The following is a 20,277-nucleotide window of genomic DNA, read 5'->3' on the forward strand; positions in this document are numbered from 1 at the left end:
ATATGCAGAATTTTATGCTGAATCCAATTATGTATCACTCACTCTGTATAAAACAAAATATTTTTAGGAGATGCACCATTATATTATGTATAAAACTTTTTTTCATATCTTTGTCAACAATGACAATATAGAACTGCACTAATGGGCCATCTTGTATATACAGGGTCGCTGTTATGTATGGAAACGTTCGATTATTAGATAAAATATAGGAGGTACCACAAAAAGTTATAGGGTTTATAAATATCTATTAGCGGGTAATAAATTTAAGTATACAAGATCGGTCATAAAGTTGTGGCACATCAAAGTTTCATTTTTTCAATGGAAACCCCTGTATTTTATTGCATATTTTGGTTCTTCTTTGAATTCTAAGCAAAAATCGAAATACACACAATGTGTCTCAAACCAACCGTTTCCGCGTTATTGACTTTTGAAAATATCACTTAAACAATTTGATTTAATTAATGTCGATATGTTCAGTTTAATTTAACGATGCCATTCTGCCAAAACTGTGATACTTAATAATATTTGACATTAGTACTCAAGTTAGCATTTGTAGATGTATAAAATGAGAGTATATTATATCACTGGAAATTACAAAATTTTCGTTTAACATTTCAATTCTTCAATTTATGTACATCGTGTATTACGATTGTTGCTTAAAATTGAAGGAACAATTGAAATATGCAATAATATACAGGAGGTTTCATAAAAAAAAAATAAAGTTTGATGTGACACATAGATGTGACACAACTTTATGACCGACCCTGTATTCTGTATACTTAAATTTACTAGTAGCTAATAGGAATTTAAAAATCCATTACAACAGTATGACATTTTCGGCAGAATGGCATCATTAAATCAAACCAAACACATCGAAATGAATTAAATCGAATTGTTTAAGTGATATTTTCAAAAGTCAATCTTTGAGGTACATTGTGTGTATTTCGATATTTGCTTAGAATTGAAGGAAGAATTGAAATATGTAATAATATACAGGGGGTTATATGTAAAAAAACGAAACTTGATGTGCCACGACTTTATGAACGACCCTGTATACTTAACTTTACTACTCGCTAATAGATATTTAAAAATCCTGTAACTTTTGTATTTAACGTTTTGCGGTACCTCCTATATTTTACCTAATAATCGACCGTTTCCATACATAAAAGCGACCTTTATAGTTCAGTTTCTTAGTTTGATACATACCTGTGAAACTGTAGAGACGATGTAGGTTTGAGTAAAAGGTTCACTCCACCCACTATGGCAGAATCACACTGTCCAGTCTGGATGGCATTGACAGCTTGCTGAAAGGCGAACAACGAACTCGAGCAAGCGGTATCTATAGCATAACTCGGTCCCTTCAAATCGAAAGTATACGAAATCCTGTTGGGAAACATAGCCCTACAACACCCTGTCAGTCCGTATCCCGTAATAGTTTCTTGGTCTTGCGCAGTCCAGTACTCGCTGGACTCGGAATCTGACACTCCAATAAACACTCCGGTCCTTGAGCCTCTGACGTCGTTGGGGTTGAAACCTGCATCGACTATAGCTTCGTGGGTGAGTTCGAGCAGCATCCTGAGCTGGGGGTCCATAACGTGGGCTTGTTTGGCGTGGACTCCGAAGAAGGTGGCATCGAACCGGCTCAGGTCTTTGAGTTTGCCGGTTCTGGTGGGTAGGCCGTAGAGTCCTGAGGGCCATCTGCGCTCGTCGTCTGTGACTAAGTCGACGCCTTCGAAGAGCTGTTGCTTGAACTCTTCGATGGAGCTGCTTTCGGGCAGACGACCGGAGATACCGGTGATGACGACGTCATCGTTGAGGGGGACGCCGTTCTGTACGTGCGTGTCGGCTCTAGCGGGCATTTTCGTTACTTATTTTCTGAAACAAAAATAAAATCAAATGAAATAAAGGTCTATCTATGAACTGTTTTAATAGTATGTAATAAAGTTTCTTTAAATGTGGTAGATAATGATTCATTATAGATACTGAATGAATTTCTATCTTTCATAATATTTATTGAAGATCACATCCTGTAAATCGGATGCTTCAAAATAAAACACTAATTCTCCACAATACACCAAGATACTTTACTTCGAAACGCGCGTTTAGTATTCAATAGTAAATCGTTTTGGTGTATTGTAGTGAATTCGTGTTTTATTTTGCTGTTTTAACACTAGTTCCAGTCCCAACTAGTAAGAATGCTTCAAGTTAAGTATTAGCTAATCTAACTCCTAAAACTATGCTTATATACTTGAGCAAGGCATTCATCTGTGACATAGCTGGGTGCAATAAAGCATAAAATTGTCCTCTAAGGACACAAGCATTGGTACCTTCATTCTATAAGCCATAAACAACAAGTCTTAAACGTTTTTTATGAGGTCTTTCTCTTATTTCGATGTTCCGGTGTTCTTTTTGTTAAGACGCGTTTTAGAGTAATTCCAAATTTATGTCGCAGGAATTAAAAAAAGTACCATTGCTGGCATTCTCAGCGGACAACTTCATGTTTTCAAGATAATGAAAATTGAAAGATTTAAAAGAGAAAAGAGAAAACCTATATAACGAAAGTAGACAAATGAGGTAAATAATAGCATTTTTTTGTCATGTCAATAGTAAATAATACTTTTTGCTGTCATTTTGAAGGGAATATTAGCGATCATTTTTTTTTTGGTTAAACTATTGTTCAATTTTAACAATTTACTTTTGTGTTTTGAGGTCATGTGCCTATATTTATAAGCACGTCACGCAAACAAAGTCAAAAACCATATGAATACTAAAAATTATTTAAATTATAGACATACGATGTCCGCCAAAAGGTTTTGAACAAATAGGCTAAAACAATCTCTATAATACCGTATGATCGGATAATAACACCCTCCAGTTGTGTGTGCTTTGAAATGACGTTCGATGACATTTCTCGTATAATTTTACATAAAAAGTGACAAGGATATTAATTTTAGAGCTATCTCTGACGCCGTTTTTTTGCACACGTATGGTATTATGGCGTTTTTATTTTGCTTTCAATCTTACTTGATTTTTACTGGAGTCTTCCGGGAATATCGCCCTTAGTATATATGTATGTTTATGTAAATAAACCACTGGATTGATATTAGAGATACAAATTTCTGTTTTTTTTACATACACACATTTATCTATAAAGGTCTATACCAAAGAAATCAAATTTAAATCTTCTAGTGAATCGTTAAGTATTTTTATTGGTTAATGGTTAGGTAAACTTGTTTTTGATACCCATAGGAATCTGTCTCGATGGATTCTAAACCAAGTGGCTTGATGTTATGCATTTTGTCACAAAATACAATTTCAATCATCACATGATATTTGAGTTTTAGAGGTTTATGAATTATTTCATTAAAAACAAACAATTTTATTAATTAGTAATAATTAAATAACAATAAAAAATGTTTATACCTCTGTGGCGGATTCATCTCTCCAAAAAATAACAATAGTATTACAAAATTCTCTAAATAAAAATAGTACTACAAAGCCGCAGTTGCATAGCTTAAACAATAGTCATCAAGAAAAAATATTTTCAAACTGCTAAAAATGTTCATAAATAAAGAAATATTTGTCTATTTTAATACTTTTTTCCACTGAAATCTGCAGTTTATTTTTTATTAATATATTTTTTCCACTACTTAATATAATAAGATTCGCAAATATATTGCCTGGTCTAATACAAGGTACAAACCAAAGCTGTTACAATATTTTAAGCTTATCTAAAGACAGACAATATTGTTCATCAATAAATAATGTCTAACAGTAATATTGACTTCATTACCCGTTTATGAACTGTCAACTCCCTCATAAATGTTTGATATCCATATAAAAAAACAGTAGAAAATAGTTTAATAATTTAGCTACAAATTGCTTAAAGATAATCAAAATCGGTCCACTATACAGGGTGGTACAAGCTACAAATTCGAGGTACGAGCATTGGTATCTCGGAAACCGTAATAGATACGAAGATAGTTAAATTGGGGCAAAGTTGCGCCTTGAGATGTTCACCAAGATGCCATCAAAAAAGTTTTAAAAATTTCAAGGATTGCTGAATTTTTTGGAAAAACGGATTTTTTGGAAAATCAATTTTGTTTTTTTCTGTCGTTACTTTTTAGAAAATCAGAAAACTAATTACACATTCTCATAGCCACTTTATTAGGGCTATCTGATAGTACTTTAAGATTTTCAAATTAGCTGATAATTTGTGAGATACAGAGGTTAACTTAACTTTTTTAAATACGGACCTGCATTTTTTATTTCAGATTTTGAAAGAACTCGCTCTCCTGAGTATAATGATATGCCACACTTAATTTTTTTTTTTGTTTTGGAAATTTGCACACAATTTATTTAAACTAATTTCAAGTCCGGCTCTGTTTTTTTTTAATATTTAATATATTCATCGTTGCAATATTGATAAGCTTTCAAAGTTAACAGTGACGTGGGTTGAATACGGAAAATCAAATGCAATAAAATAATATAAATAAAATGTAATATAAACAATCAAATCATTTCCCCCGTTCCTCGGAAGATGGTAGAGCCGTATAATGGCCAGCGAGGTTCCTGGACCGTCTGATGACATCAAGTAATTCGACAGGTCCAAATTTTACAAAAAAGTGAAATCAACACATCTAGGCAGTTACAATAAAGAGTACAAAATGCATTCGAAAGTATAAGAAGAAGATCTATTCAAAAGTTAATAATAAATATAAATAAAATCGAACGAAAAATAAATTTGTGCAATAGGGAGGGTGGTTACCTTTTTGAACATGTAGACTATGTAGAGTATTAGAAACTAGTTTGTAGAAGTTAAATTAATCATAATAACTACGATGAATATTATGCAAATTATTAGATCGTACACTAAGAATTTCAAATTCACAATAAGAAAAGTTAAAAATAATATCTTTAAATTGTCGATCTGGATATTATTTATTTGAATCTTTCAATTGGCTCAATTTTCCTTATTCAATGTTAATTAGCACTGATCAATATTGTTGGGATGAATATAATCGGACTAAATAATTTAAAAAACAGAGTTGGACTGGATTTTTTTTTAAATAATAATTAAATAGTTTTGTTGTACCCAAAACAGCAATAAAGTATAAAGTGTGGCATATAATTGTACTCAGGAGACTGAGTTCTTTCAAAATCTGAAATAAAAAATGCAGGTCTGTATTTAAAAAAATTAAGTTTGCCTCTGTATCTCACAAATTATCAGCTAATTTCAAAATTTAAAAATACTTTCAGATAGCCTTAATAAAGTGACTATGAGAATGTGCAATTAGTTTTTCGATTTTGTAAAAAGTAACGACAGGAAAAAATAAAATTAGTTTTCAAAAAAATCCGTTTTTTTCAAAAAACTCAGCAATCCTTGAAATTTTTAAAACTTTTTTGATGGCATCTTGGTGAACAGCCCTAGGCGCAACTTTGCCCCAATTTAACCATCTTTGTATCTATTACGCTTTCCGAGATACCAATGCCCGTACCTCGAATTTGTAGCACCCTGTATTGTGTACCTTCTAATCTCTAACAAACATTTTTTTTTGTAGTAAAACTAGGTTATGATACTTTTAACTATTTCAATCATTGTTGATGGCTCCATATATGTAGTAGTTTATCTAAAGGCCGAAGTTATACGTATAAAACAGATATCTATTTACAATTGATAAAGATTCACGGTATTCAATGAAGTGTGATAATTTACCTATATTTTGTGACGTAGATTATTATATCACTGACGAATGATTTCACGCTATAACCGAAACGAATAGTTATCTATTTCGTACTAAGGAAATTACCAGACGAAAATCTAAAATAGCTAACAAAAGGAGTCTGTTTAAACTCTATTATGGTATTGTTAGTGCTAATAATGTTCTAAAATGCGTATCGCAGAAGAGTAAACGTACTCACTATGTTCTTGTTTCTTTTTTAAAACGCTCTTAACATTGAACTTAATATGTTTTTAAAAATAGTAACGGCATATCTATACCTACAAAAAATGGTTGTGTCTTTTCAAAAGATCTTTTCATTTTAAAGGGCATATTTGGAGTTCTACTTCGAAAAACAGCTACAATCATTTCTCTCATGTTGTCGACAATAATTGGTCAAGTTTTGTAAAAACTATCTTTAACATATCCCTATAAAAAATCCCAGACTAGATAAAATCAGGAGCATTTAAGTATTCTATTAATTGGTGAATGCACACTGCATTCACCAACTAATAGAATCAAATCGATTCTCTCTGATGTAGGATAAGTTTCCATTTTCGGCAAATTTCTGAGAATTTTTTTGTTTTAACTGGCACAAAATGATAACTATAAATAGTTGTTAAAGTGGGACTAATTAGACAGTTATGGTGGAGTAACGTCAGACATATCACAGCCACCTAGATTTTATCCAATAATAAAAATCTATTGACACTAAGTCATATAAATGAAAATATCTAGGAAAATCTCTGTTTGAGGGGTAGGCAACCTTAATAGTATTTTGAAGAGATATAAATTCCCCATTGAATATCGGAATAATATACTGGATGTTCCGTTTAAAATAAAAGAGCAAAAAAAATATTTTTTTTTAAATTTTCAGAATAAAATAACTCGGTTATTTTGGATTTATTTGAAAAACGGTAAAAAGAAAATATCGTCGTCGGTGAAACGTGATAAACTGCTAAGTCCATTATTCCTAATTTTACAGGAGAGCAAAAAAACGGTACAAAAAAATATGTACACATGTAGGAAGTATTTTGATGCGTTAATATGATAAAGAGATAAGAATTTTATTTGCTGGGGAACAATAAAACTCTATATTTCGTGTTACGTCATTTTTTTCCGACACAATAGGGAGATAGCAGATATTCGTCTTGGTTGTGAAATAAGAAATAAACATATACTTCTGGAGATAGCAACCTTTATTGTTTGAAATTTTGAAAGTGGAAATGAATATTACCCAAACAGATTTATAAATAATCAATTAAATTTAAAACATATGATATTCATAACCATATATTTATAATATCGTCGGTCTAGAAGCAAAACATACCAGTCCAAAAACGAATAAATTTTTAATGAAAATTTTAAAATTTTTGGCATTTTTAAAGAACTGAAGTAGCAGAATTTTGGACTTAATGAATATGAAAATAATTTAAAAATTAAACTTACAATTTTTAGAAGATATGGTAGAATCCTTCCATGCTTATCCTAATTTTTATACAACGGTAGTAGACCGAGCTTGGAAGATAATGCGTGATTTTAATAAATTTTTATTACTTTTCCCCTTATTTTTTTTTAATTTTTATAAAAATTATGTATCATTTACGTGAAAATACGTTGAAAAAAATAAAACTGATTAGGTATTATGGAAATTCTTGGACAAGTAAGTAATGTTATTTAAACTATTTATAGCACGCCGATGAATTGCTCGTATATAGAGAATTTCGTTTTTCCCCTTACCCTTTACGAATACCCCGTATTTACAGAACGGATCGACGCAGGATCGGACTGGCCATATTATATAGATAACTATTAGGGGGGGCCTTTTTAATTCATTAATAATTAATGAGAATTAAAAATAATTATTATTCTTAACAATATTTGCTTTTGCATTGCATTATGGAATTTGCATTGCATTGGTTTACCTTGCATAGGGTAGTTCCCTGATTTCTATACAGGGTGAGTCTTAAATAAGTGCAAATATGTGCAGGGCTGGTAAATCTCGATAAAAGAAACATAATATTTTCTCTATGCCGTTTTTTTTTCAAATAAATCCAAAACAACCGAGTTATTTCACTTTTAAAATTTCCAATTTTTTGCTATAATTTTGAGAATCATTGGATTTTCGTTCTTGTAAATTTATTCTACTACCTATGTTACCATATTACAAACAAAGTATGTTTTTAAACTAAAAATTAAAAAAAAATCCAATTTTTTTTTAAATTCCAAATTTTCAAAAAAAAATTCGCGGAAAAAACCTCATAATCGTGTTTCTTGGGTCGAAATATACTACCCTAAAAATATTTGCACTTATTTAAGACTCACCCTGCATATAATAGGAAAAAATTGACCAAAACGTAAGGCGAAAAAATACGCCAAAAAAAACATACTAGCCCCTCCTTACATTGCCACCCAGGCCCCTTTGGCCTAGTGCGACCCTGGATTGACGTACTGTACTAAAAAAATATACGACTAAGAATCTGTGTGTTTGCTTTAGCGTGATCGTAACGAAAATTACGGAGATAGCAGTATTTCGGTGGCTATTTCAGATCACTATAGGAGTTAGCAGATATTATTGAATTAAAATAAAAAAATTTCATTAATGGGAAAAAATATCTTTGCTTTCCCTACTTATAGAGTATTTTTTTCTCTTTCTAATGGTATAAAAACTTATTAACGTAAAAATGGAGTTAGCAGGTTTTCACGTTTCACTGACGATATAATTCTTTTATCGAGATCTACCAGCCCCGAAAATATTTGCACTTATTTAAGACTCACCCTATATTATTCAAGGCTCACCCTATATACATTAACAAATTACATTAACTTATTTTACAATAAGTAGAGAATATGATGACGTGATTTGGATTTTTTTAAAACGCCACAGCCCAAATCGGCATTAGAATAAATTTTCAAACAAGTTTTTTAGAATTTATTGATTATTCTTACGCACAAATCCGCTTTTTTAGCACAAAAATCGGTACAATTGACGTAAAATCTTTGAATATTATTATATTCTCGATTTTTTTTAACAATTTAAAAAATTAATATTCAATATGTGGAGACGACCAGTTATTCCAAAAATTTATAGCTTATACGTCCTATGTTATCTCATGAATATTAAGTGTGAATAGATTAAAATAGTAAATATTTTTATTTTTTTCTGTATCGCTCTATATAACACTTGACTTGTGTTTGTTTTAATTAAATCAAGTAATGAGTGCACGCTATCAACTATTATATAATTATGAATGTTCATTGACTATTTACAATTAAATGAATAATGCAAATATGATTCAATAATAATCGGTACAAATTGAATGATTTATGTACATTTTTAATATGACGATAATTGTTCGATAATTCCTATAATTTGCCAGAATTAATTTTTGGAAAATAAATTAATCCTATTGATTATTAAGAAAAAAAAATGATAAAGGTATTTAACATTATTAATTCCAATATACCGTATGATCGAAAAAACAGCGTCAAAAATGGCTGGTGAATGAAAATCGATGATAATTTTGATGATGTCAATCTCTAGACGCCATTTACTAAAAATTGAGAAAAACTTGTCAAAAATTAACACTAATTATAGAAAACTTAAAAAAGGATAGAACATTTCCAAAAAGAAAACATTTTTTTATTCAATATAAAAATAAATTACAACCATCTTAAGGCCAACTGGCAGTAAGCGCCATTAAAAAGTAAAGAAGAGTACGGGACAAGTAAATGACGTCTAGTGCTTGACCTCGCTAAAATTATCACAATTGTCTTTCCCCAGCCGTCTTTGACGCCGTTTTTTTTGATCGTATGATATTAATAGATAGATCAATATAATGCATGTATATAGGGTATAGGGTTTTCAGATATATTTGGTGCGATATTTGCAAGATAGGTATATGTTCATTGGTACAAGATAAACAAGGGTACAAGTCAATATTTTTGAATGGTCTTTTTCTTCCCGATTTCAAATATTTATAATTTGTCTACCGGATGCGTCTCAAAAGTGGCTACCCCTATAAGTTTTTTTTTAATTTTTTCAGATAAAAGAACGAGATTTGGTATGTTAGTATATGACATAAATTAGGATTGATTGATGTGTTCAATTGTTTTTGGTCACTTCCTGTTTCACCCGAAATGACTGCAACTTTTGATTTTAATGACACCCTCGGTATTTTTTTGCCTTATTCGATAGAAAATGACACTCTGAATAGAATGACATATCATATGTCAACTTTTGACATTTTCGCATATGGTTTATTTGAAATTGTAACATGCGGTTCATAACGACAGTTTGACTCAAAATAACAAGTGTGTGGTACCAAATTATTCGTAAAAAAATGCTTTTTCCAAATATGCTAATGAGCCACGCTTGTTCCATTTGAAAAAATTGTGATATAATTAAAAATAAGATTTGGGCATCTTTTAACCCGCCAAGACAAGACACGAAAAATATTAGATAATCAAATCCATTTTCCAAGGCTCCTTGATTAAAAATTAGTGTTTTTAACACAGCCATGGCACTCTAAATTTAAATTTAAAATTAGATTTTTTTAAGCGAAAATGTGAAAAGTTGACGTATGATATGTCATTGTATTCAGAGTCTCATTTTCCATCGAATAAAGTAAAAATATACCGAGGGTGCCATTTAAAAATCAAAAGTTGTAGTAATTTCCGGTGAAACAGGAAGTGATCAAAAACAAATGAATAAGTCAATCAATTCTGTATAATCTGTACTAACATACCAAGTCTCGTTTTTTTTATATGAAAAAAAATAAAAAAAAGTTATAGGGGTGAGCCCATAGACTTAAAATAAAATATAGACTGAGCATCTCATTCATAAATAGCTGGAACATGCGGTCAGACACTGTCTTGTTATTGTTGTGTTATTGTTTTAGGTTATAACGAGTGCGACACGAGCGATAGATAGGTTGTCTCTGTCGTAACTGTCGTTCCCTGACGACTCTGCCGAGAAACACAACACTGTCTTTCGTTTCTCAAGTACACATGAACTCTCCGTATCATAGCCGGGTAATTTTTTTATTTTAATGAAGCTATAATTAAATTAAAAATATATCGTATTTAACTTTTTTATATTTTATTAAGATTTAGGACAAGTTTTTTAAATAAATGTTTAGAAAAAACAATCTAGAGTCCAAAAAGGATAAAAATAATAAAATACACGTTATAGAAGAAATTTTATAATCAAAATTAGGTAATTTTTGAAATTAATAATAAATTATTAATTTTAGTCAAACATTTACAACCCCTAATATTAATCAAAACAGGATCTATTCCACAGATATAATAGAATCGGCGACAGGGAGAGAAAAAAAAATATGATTGTTGTATTTTTTTTTCTGGTTAAGTGATGTCTTATTATGTAAATTAGAGAAAACATAAATCTGTTCCATTAAAGCAAGGAAGGTGATAGGAAGTGGATAAAATAAAAACTACATTTATTTAACTCGGTACTGTCTTTATTATACCGGGTGCGCCTCAAAAGTGGCTCATCCCCCATAATTTTTTTATATTTTCAAATAAAAAATAAGATTTAGTATGTTAGTATATGAAATAAATTAGGATTGATTGACGCATTCAATTGTTTTTGGTCACTTCCTGTTTCACCGGAAATGACTATAACTTTTAATTTTTAAACGGCACCCTCGGTATATTTCTACTTTATTCGACAGAAAATGACACTCTGAATAGAATGACATATCATATGTCAACTTTTGACATTTTCGCATATGGTTTAATTGTAATTGTAACACGCGGTTCATAGCGACAATTTGACTCGAAATACCAAGTGTGTGGTATCATTATATTCATAAAAAAATGCTTTTTCCAAATATGCTAATGAGTCACCCTTGTTCCATTTGAAAAAATTGACATATGTATGATTAAAAATACGATTTGCACATCTTTTAACCAGCCTAGACAAGACACGAAACCTATTAGACGATCAAAACTATTTTTCCAAGGCTCCTTGATTAAAACTTAGTGGATTGAAAAAAACTGGATTGAAATTTAAAATAGGATATGTTTTTAAGCGACAATGTCAAAAGTTGACATATGATATGTCATTCTATTCAGAGTGTCATTTTTTATCGAATAAAGTAGCAATATACCGAGGGTGCCTTTAAAAATCAAAAGATGTAATCATTTCGGTGAAACAGGAAGAGACCAAAAACAATTGAATACGTCAATAAATCCTAATTTATGTCATATACCTACTAACATACAAATCTGTTTTTTTATCTGAAAAAATAAAAAAAGTTATAGGGTTGAGCCACTTTTGAGACGACCCGGTATATTAAAAATTATTGTTTCATAATGTGATATCATTTTAAAATTCTTGTATGTTATTTTAAATTCTGAAGATAATTTTAGAATAAACCGGAATATATTTTTAATAAAAACATTATTAATTATTAACAGGGTTATAATTATGATTTTGTTACAATGTAAGTAAGTAAATAATGTAATGTAAAAGAAAAAAATCAGATTTTACATTTTACTAAAATATTATCTAAATAAGCGCCTTTCTACCACAACGCCTCTGACTGCCAATGGGTAAATTGAGAGTTGCCTACCGGTCAAAAGTCGTTTCAAGACTTAAATGGATTATTTAAGTCAAATTTCTTGCAAATTTGGCACTGGCGAACCATATTTTATAGTTTTTGAACAGAAAAAGTCAATAAAATAAACACTTAAGGACTACAAGCTAAGAAAATGCGTTAATACAGCCGGGGAGATAGCGGCAACAAAGCTTTACCGCACACGTGCGACACGTACTACAAGGTAGTAAATGAATGAATAGGCTCCCTCGCCTCTAATCGGTGTTGTCATATTGTAAAGAACTTATCCTTATTAAACAGTATCCGACTTATAATTTAGTAGTATAAGGACTATTTAATACATCTATGGAATATTAAAACCTACTTTATTAAACTGTAGTATTAATATCTGAATATATGTTTATAACAAGAAAAAAAATATTGATAATATTAAAGACGTGACAACATAGGCTGGATGAGGAAGGCTCGGTCGACTGTACCCAGAAGTAAACATGTGTACAAAAAAGGTTGTTTGTCCGCGTTGAGATGTAAATAGTGTATATATTTGTCTATATTTTATTTTAAGTCTATGGGTGAGCCACTTTTGAGACGTACCCGTTCTTGAATATTTGAAACTTTTGAATATTTTAGATTTCTTGGTGACTTTTCCCAACAGACTTTTTCCAAATAAAATCATATTAAAATTATTATATATATATTAAAGTTGTTATGATTTAAGCTAAATAATATAAGATATAATATATATAATTTAAGAACTTCAAGTATTTTTCGAACAAAAAAAACAATTTTAAAATGAGTATTCTAACATGTAATTTTGCGTGACTGCACATAATAAGGACAATAAAGAAATTTAAACCCATTTACTTCGAAAGCAAAATATTGTAATATACCTACTACATATACTCGTATGTAGGGCTTCTTTCAAATGCAGCAGTAATCATCATAATACAATAAAATGCCCTTGACAATGAACAAAAACATATTAGATGCCATACATCTTACAAGAATATGCACCCATCCATCTTGTAAATATTATAATATCGTTGAGTGAAACAATCGATAATATACAGGATGTTCCTTTAACATGCTAATATTTAAGGGCGTGATTCTTGGACCTATTCTAAGAGAAAAACTTCAGAAGTGTCTAGCCCCAGCAAGGCAACTTGTGATACTTTTTTTATAATAACTCTGATTTTATTACAGATATCTTTATGAAACTTGATACACGTATTCTATGCATCAAAATACATTTTTTAGTGTATAAAGAATTTTATTTATTTCAACCAGTGCCGTCCATACGGGTTTTACATTGAATATTTTTGGAGAAAAAAGTGGTACACCACTGACTTCTCTTACAATAACAATTATTTTCAAAATCTCCATTTATTTCTATACATTTTTTGTCTCTTAATTTTTTTCGCCGGCGCATAGTTTTCGCTTAAAAAATTAAAGACAGTTTTTTTCGGGGTCAAATCACTGAAAATATGATGCGGTGACTGTTGTGTGGAAATCATTTCAGGAAATTAAGAAATGAAACATTTTTTTTGTATATCAAAATAAGCATTTTGATGCATGTAAGACGTGTATCAAATTTACCATCAGAGATATTTGGAAAAAAAATAGAAAACTTTACCACCCTGTATCTAAAAAGTTAAAATGTTTAGGACATTATATTTATATGAAGTTTTTTTCTTAGAATAGGTCCAAACCTCCGTAAATATTAGCATGTCATTGAGGAACACCCTCTATTTACTGAATTATTAAAGTAAAAAAAATCGAAGAAAAACTATTAATATTTTGTTGATTTTGATGATATTATTAGATAGATATTTGATATCTAATATCTATAGAGATAGAGATACACATTATTGTATATTCTTAACATATACAACGATATTATTTGCAATAGTTTGTTATCCAAGCTGACATGAGAATTTTAAATTGTTGACATTTAAAAATACATACATTTTTCTAATTAAATTTAATGTTTTTTTGTATTATGTAGCTTAATAAAGACATCAGTATTGATTAAGAATATTTATCCATTTTATTTAATTTCGATTATATGGTGGTATTAAAACACTATATTTATTTACTGTATATTTTTAAAACACCAATGTTTCTTTAAATATTTTTCGAGCATATTCTAGCACCCAAACGTAAAAATGTACACATTACATAATCCTATATTGTGCGTCTTTGTTTGGAATTGACCATGCTAATATTTACAAGCAGATATATATGTAACTAATATAAATATAACGTAATTTAATGTATTTTAAAAGAAAAATGTTTTGAATCAAATTAATAAGTGGAAAAAGTGCGTTATGCTTACTGTCCAATTAGATAGAACAACTGTATTACCAAATTAATTTTAGCAGAACATAACATTTTTGTTTAAATAATAGTATATTGTTTTATTAGGAGTAAAAAAGACACTTTTTGGTGTCTAGGCTGTACGTTTGACTTAGCCTTAGGCGCAAAAGGCCTAGGACTTTTGCCAGACTAGGCGAGCCTAGGCACAAATCTTTTTCACTTCTAATAGAACATGTGTTTTTTTCAAAAGCCACAAATAATTTTTTAGACAATTTCAAACGTTCCAAATAATATAAAAAGATTTAAAAGCCATACATTGTATGTAATTATATATCGAGAAACGAGAAACTATGGTTACGCTCGCTGAATTTGACACTTTATGTGAGTTTAATAATATATTTTTTTACTTTTATGCTTAGGCGTAAAAGTGCTTTACTTTTATGCCTAGGCGTTAAAATGACTTTTTTTATATTATAGTCAATCACGTCGCAAAAATTAATACTTTTGGACGTGTGAAAAAAAAAATTTAAAATAATGTCTTTTACTTCTTACCGATTAATCAAAAAAAGCCAGCAAATATATAATCCTTTTTGTCCTAATCCTAATCTATAACAGCCAAATGACGAGATGTTTGTTCGAAAAAACAGCGAAGAATCAGAAAATTGATGTTTTACCGCCTGTTTTTTTCACTTCAATTTTAAATTATTGTATTGATTAACAATATCGAAATATCGATTTTCATTTTGATCTGCCTATAAATAATTTCGATTATACTGGTGGTTTTAAAACAGAAATGTTTGATTGATGATTTTTTTTCGCACATATTCTAGCACCCAAATAAACACTGCTATATTGTGCGTTTGTTATGAATTGACAAAGCTAATATTTGTGTATTTATTTGATCCAAACCATAACATATCTTTTTTTATACAGGATTTACAAGTAGATATATTATTAATATAATGTAATAAGGTATTTTAAAAGAAAAATGTTTATTGGAATTTTTCTGAATAAGATATAAATGAAAAAGTGCGTTATGCTTACAGCGAAATTTAAATAGATATAATAATTTTACTGCCAAATTAATTTTAGCAGAATATAACAATTTTTTTGAATATATTATATTTTAAAAAATAATCTTAAAATACTCCTTACCGTTTAATGAAAAAAAATCCAGCAAATAATATAATCCGTTTTGATCACAGCAAGAATGAATAATATCCAAGCTCGGGTTAAATCTATCACAGCCAAAAGACGAGATTTTCGTTCGAAAAATCGGCGATTTACCGGTCGTTTCTTTCACCGCGCCACTAAATCCTCAATTTTTTCCGTTTTCTTCAGCACAACAAACACTAATACAGCCTCTACAAAATGCGTCTATTAATCCAGTGGCGCGATTCGCGACTGCCGATTGAATCGTCCGACGCGCCACTTTATGGCCATCGGTGGCGCGATAGTTCTCGGCCAATGGCGTGTCCCGTTCGTGTCGAAAATTTCGCGGCGGTCGATAGCGGCATGGGCCCGGCGTGAATGCCGGGCCTGTGCCAATATTTTCATGAGAACAGGTGATACGGAGAGTAGATTTATCTCGCTCGGATCCGTGGATGTTGGAAGGGAATAGAAGATTTTTTGGGGTCAGTTTGGGTCGGTTTAATGGTGATTTTTGGCCAGTTTTTTCGCGTGGACCGCGGATGGAAGCGTGGTCAGAATCCTCTGGACCAGAGGATGGTAAAGAGATCGCATAGGAGTGTTTGGATTGTATGTTGATGTGCTTGATTTCTGGTTTTAAATATGCCCATTTTTTGCCTCCAATTCATTTTTTCAATAAGTTCCCAATTCATTTTTTTTTCACTTAACTCACTGATAAAGAAAAATCTTGAAGACTCCTTTTGAATATATCCACCGTAGTGTAGTCTCTCTGGATGTTACTGCAGAATGTGTCACATTTTTATGTGTTTTATTGAGTTTCCCGCTTATGAGCGATAGGGTTGCCAGATTGTTATAGCGAAATTAGGGAAAATTTCGAAAATTCCGGGATAGTAGCGAGGACAAAAAGCAGCGACCAAAAAAAAGGCGGAAAGTGAGGCTGCAGAATAGTTAACCTACCTTTAGCGAACCTTACACTTGCGTGCAGAGAAATATTGTGAGTTGATACAAGGGGGTCGGGGTGTGCATTGTTCCCCAGTATTAGCCGCCATTGACTGATCTTTCCTTTAGTTTTGCATTTCCTATTATATATGGTGCATTTCTTGTTGTGCAGTATACTACACCGGAGGACTTGAACATATTTGTAGTGTTCCTGTCACTCAATTCGGGATATTTAGTCGAATCGCTGTATTGCCTGACAAGATTATGGCGGTTTTCGACATGAGCTAGTTTACGATAGGGTTTATAGTATTAATATTAATACTATTACTTAATTAAAATACTATGACTGTTGCTCATTTAGTTTTTTGACCGTTCCGCTACTGGAGAGAAAACTCAAAATCTAACTCAGGTGCGTAGGTTTAAGAGTCTATTTCACTAGTCCGAAAACACTAGCAAAATAAGCGTTCGGCAATTAACTTTTTATGTAAAACTGGCTAGGTATTTTTACACAAATGAAGAAGGAAATAGAAGATAAAGGATCATACTATATTCGTATAGTAGCACATTTTTAGACAGTTTCTTTATTTTTAAGATTTTGATGGTCAAACATCAACAAAATATTCCTTATGTATGGATTAAATTTTCTCGAAATTAAAGACATAATTTAAAATTCCGTTACAATACGAAACTAGATTGAAGTTTTGTGATTAGAGTAATATATAATTTATATGGTTTTGTAACAAATTGCTCGCTATTTTACGGCAAATGCTGAAGCGCTGCCAGTGGCGTGTCGTATAGGGGGCCAGGGGGGGCGAATGCCCCCTCCGCCCCTATGAACTTAGCGCCTTTGGCGCCCTTTGAAAAAAAAAAGAATAGAAAAACTAAATTTAACGCAAAAACAAACGCTGCTCTACCGTGCCCTTAGCTCTTCAAGATAAAAAAATGACGTATATATTTCTTACATTTTATTTTTGTTTTTTAATGTTTACTTATATTTAATAATTTAAATCTCTGATGAAGGCATATACTTTGATACATACAGATTACATTGTCTATAAATAAAAATACAATGGCTAGACATAACGTTGCGCCGACGCCGTCAAAGAAGAAGACAAACGCAGTCGCGATGGAAATAAATTCGGGGAATCACCGACCGAAATATTATCTATTATAATGAAGTGCTGAATAAAATTAATATATTGTCCAATCACTTGCAAAAGGTTAATATTAACTTATGTATAGCTGCTCATATGATTACCGCGGTAACTAAAGATCTCAAATCATTAAGAAGTGAAAAATATTTTGAAAATTTTAAAAAACAAGCTACTATTTTGGCAAATAAATGTAATACGTCAACATCATTGTCCACAAAAAGACAAAGAAGAATAAAAAAATTCATAATGAAATCCAGAATGATTACCGACATCAAAATTCTGAAGATAATTTCAAGATATCAGTGTTTTATGGTACTTTAGACATTTTAACTGGTACTCTAGAAAATCGGTTTGAAGACTTCCTTAATATATGCCAAAAATTCAATTGTTTATTGGTTTGGTTTGGACGTCATGGACGTCAATGATGACAATTTAAAATGTCTTATGGATCTACAGATATTGTACCAAGCGAATGTTAAACCTTCTTTAGTTGAGCAATATAAACATTTTTGCAGTTTATTAAAAGAAATTAATGCTGATGACAACAAACTTGCACCTGACGAATATTTATCGTGTTTAATTTCCAATGACCTAGAGTCTTCATTTCCATCTTTATGTGCATTACTGAGGATTTTTTTACACTATAGCCACCAACAGTGCTGGTGCAGAATGATCTTTCAGTAGATTAGGAAGAATTATTAGAGGTGCACTAGCACACAAGATAGGACCAATTATTTATAACTTCTCAGTATTGAAGCAGATACAGCCCAGTATCTAAATATAGACGAAATAATTGATTCTTTTAAATTGGTTAAAACAAGACGCTTGCATCTTTGATATAACTTTTTTAATAAACAAATTTATAATAAAAATAAATAAAAGTTTTCATGTAGTCTTATTATTTAAAAAAAGTTTGTTATTTATTTGATCCTTTATTGATCATTGCACCCCTTAAGGTCTTCGCCCCCTCCGCCCTTTTACCCACGACACGCTACTGAGCGCTGCAAACCTTAATCAAGACTTAATTAAAGCACGTGTGTTTGGAATTTTGGATGTGGCTTAACACGACAGGATCGGGCTAAGCCTTAGGCAGATTTCTGAAATATAATATATATTTCCTTCGGCCACACACCCTTTAGCCGTCCCCTGAGAGCGACCCGAACAGTACAGCGTAATAGACTCTTAAGGGTCTAACTTATCCTAGATTAAACCTTTGAACCGCCTTGGTCATCTTAAGATGCTTTGCCTTTTTTTAAACAGTTTTAAATATAGTACACAAATCATCTAAGAAATTGTCAAGAGCGCGATCCACTTAGTCATCATAAATGTACCTGTGTATGCCTTTTCAATTAAAAAATAACTCTTATTATTTAGATGAAAGATGATTAATTTAGACTAAGAGTAGATTCTGATATTGGTTATTACTGACCAGAATGTTAACCTTGCTGGCTACCATACACACATAAAAAATAATGTTCAATTTTATCACAATATTTTTAATATAAGACTCTCTAATTTTCTATTTCTCCTGTAAAATTTGGAACCTACGTTATGTTTAAAAATTAAACGTAATTTGAATGACAGGTTGACACTCTGTAATATAAAGTGATGATTTGTTAGAATAATTACATTTTTAACTAACCCAATTATAATTTTTTAAATGTCAATAGATAGAAAAAACAGAACATAGCCAATTAATAATACAAATATTAATAACACAGTGACTAATAAAACAACGTTTTGTAGTATAATTATCTACATCTACAGGGTGGCCCATCGAAAACGTTCGGCAAGGCATAACGGCCAGGGTATTTTTTTTTCTAAAAAATCCAAAAACACGTCAATTTTGTTTGTGAGTGGGACAACTTTTGCCCCAAAAATTATTACAAAATCTTCAACCCTCTAAGCGGGGGTGTCATCCCCCAACTTTTTTCAAATGGGAAGGGGGGTCAAGTGGCGCCGAAATGAAAAGAGCTTTCTATTCTCTATATTTCCCGCCTTGTTTTTGAAAATCGATCGAGTCATTGAGAAAATATGAAGGATTGAAATTTAAAAAGTTTATTTAAACATTTATCAGAGTAAATGATACGGATAAATTCCTTCCACTAATTTGAGGTTTTTTCTTATTATTTCTAGATGTTTACGCATTTTTTCACTTGCCACAAGGTTGAACGATCAGGTGCGGCAGTTGCTAGATAGCTGTTCTGTGACTTGTGCGTTGAAGTTCTTTTCAATATCGTTTAACTGACCCACAATAGAATTTCCAAAAATACCAGCGCACACGTTCAATTTCTGAGGGTTTTGTGTGTGCACCGACTCGTGACCAACTCGACACCAAACCAAACCAAAAACCCTGGGGTTGTCCTCAGCCCAGTACCGACAGTTGTGCCGATTAACTACACCGTTCAAAAAGAA

General features: G+C 31.2%; 1 protein-coding gene across 1 annotated transcript in view; it reads right to left on the reverse strand.

The window, feature by feature from the left end:
- The window catches only part of LOC115883152 (fatty acid synthase), a 32,652-nt gene extending 16,614 nt beyond the window's left edge, over positions 1–16,038 (reverse strand). Inside the window, exons 1-2 of the mRNA XM_030901466.1 lie at positions 15,776–16,038; positions 1,207–1,875 (exon numbers count right to left, since the gene is read on the reverse strand). Coding sequence (XP_030757326.1) covers positions 1,207–1,859 — 653 coding nt within the window. The 5' untranslated portion in view covers positions 1,860–1,875; positions 15,776–16,038. The remainder of the gene's footprint in view (positions 1–1,206; positions 1,876–15,775) is intronic.
- Positions 16,039–20,277: the final 4,239 nt, after the last annotated feature.

This window comes from Sitophilus oryzae, unplaced genomic scaffold, assembly GCF_002938485.1.
Source record: "Sitophilus oryzae breed Bouriz unplaced genomic scaffold, Soryzae_2.0 scaffold_1818_pilon_pilon, whole genome shotgun sequence".
Taxonomy (NCBI): Eukaryota; Metazoa; Arthropoda; class Insecta; order Coleoptera; family Curculionidae; genus Sitophilus; species Sitophilus oryzae.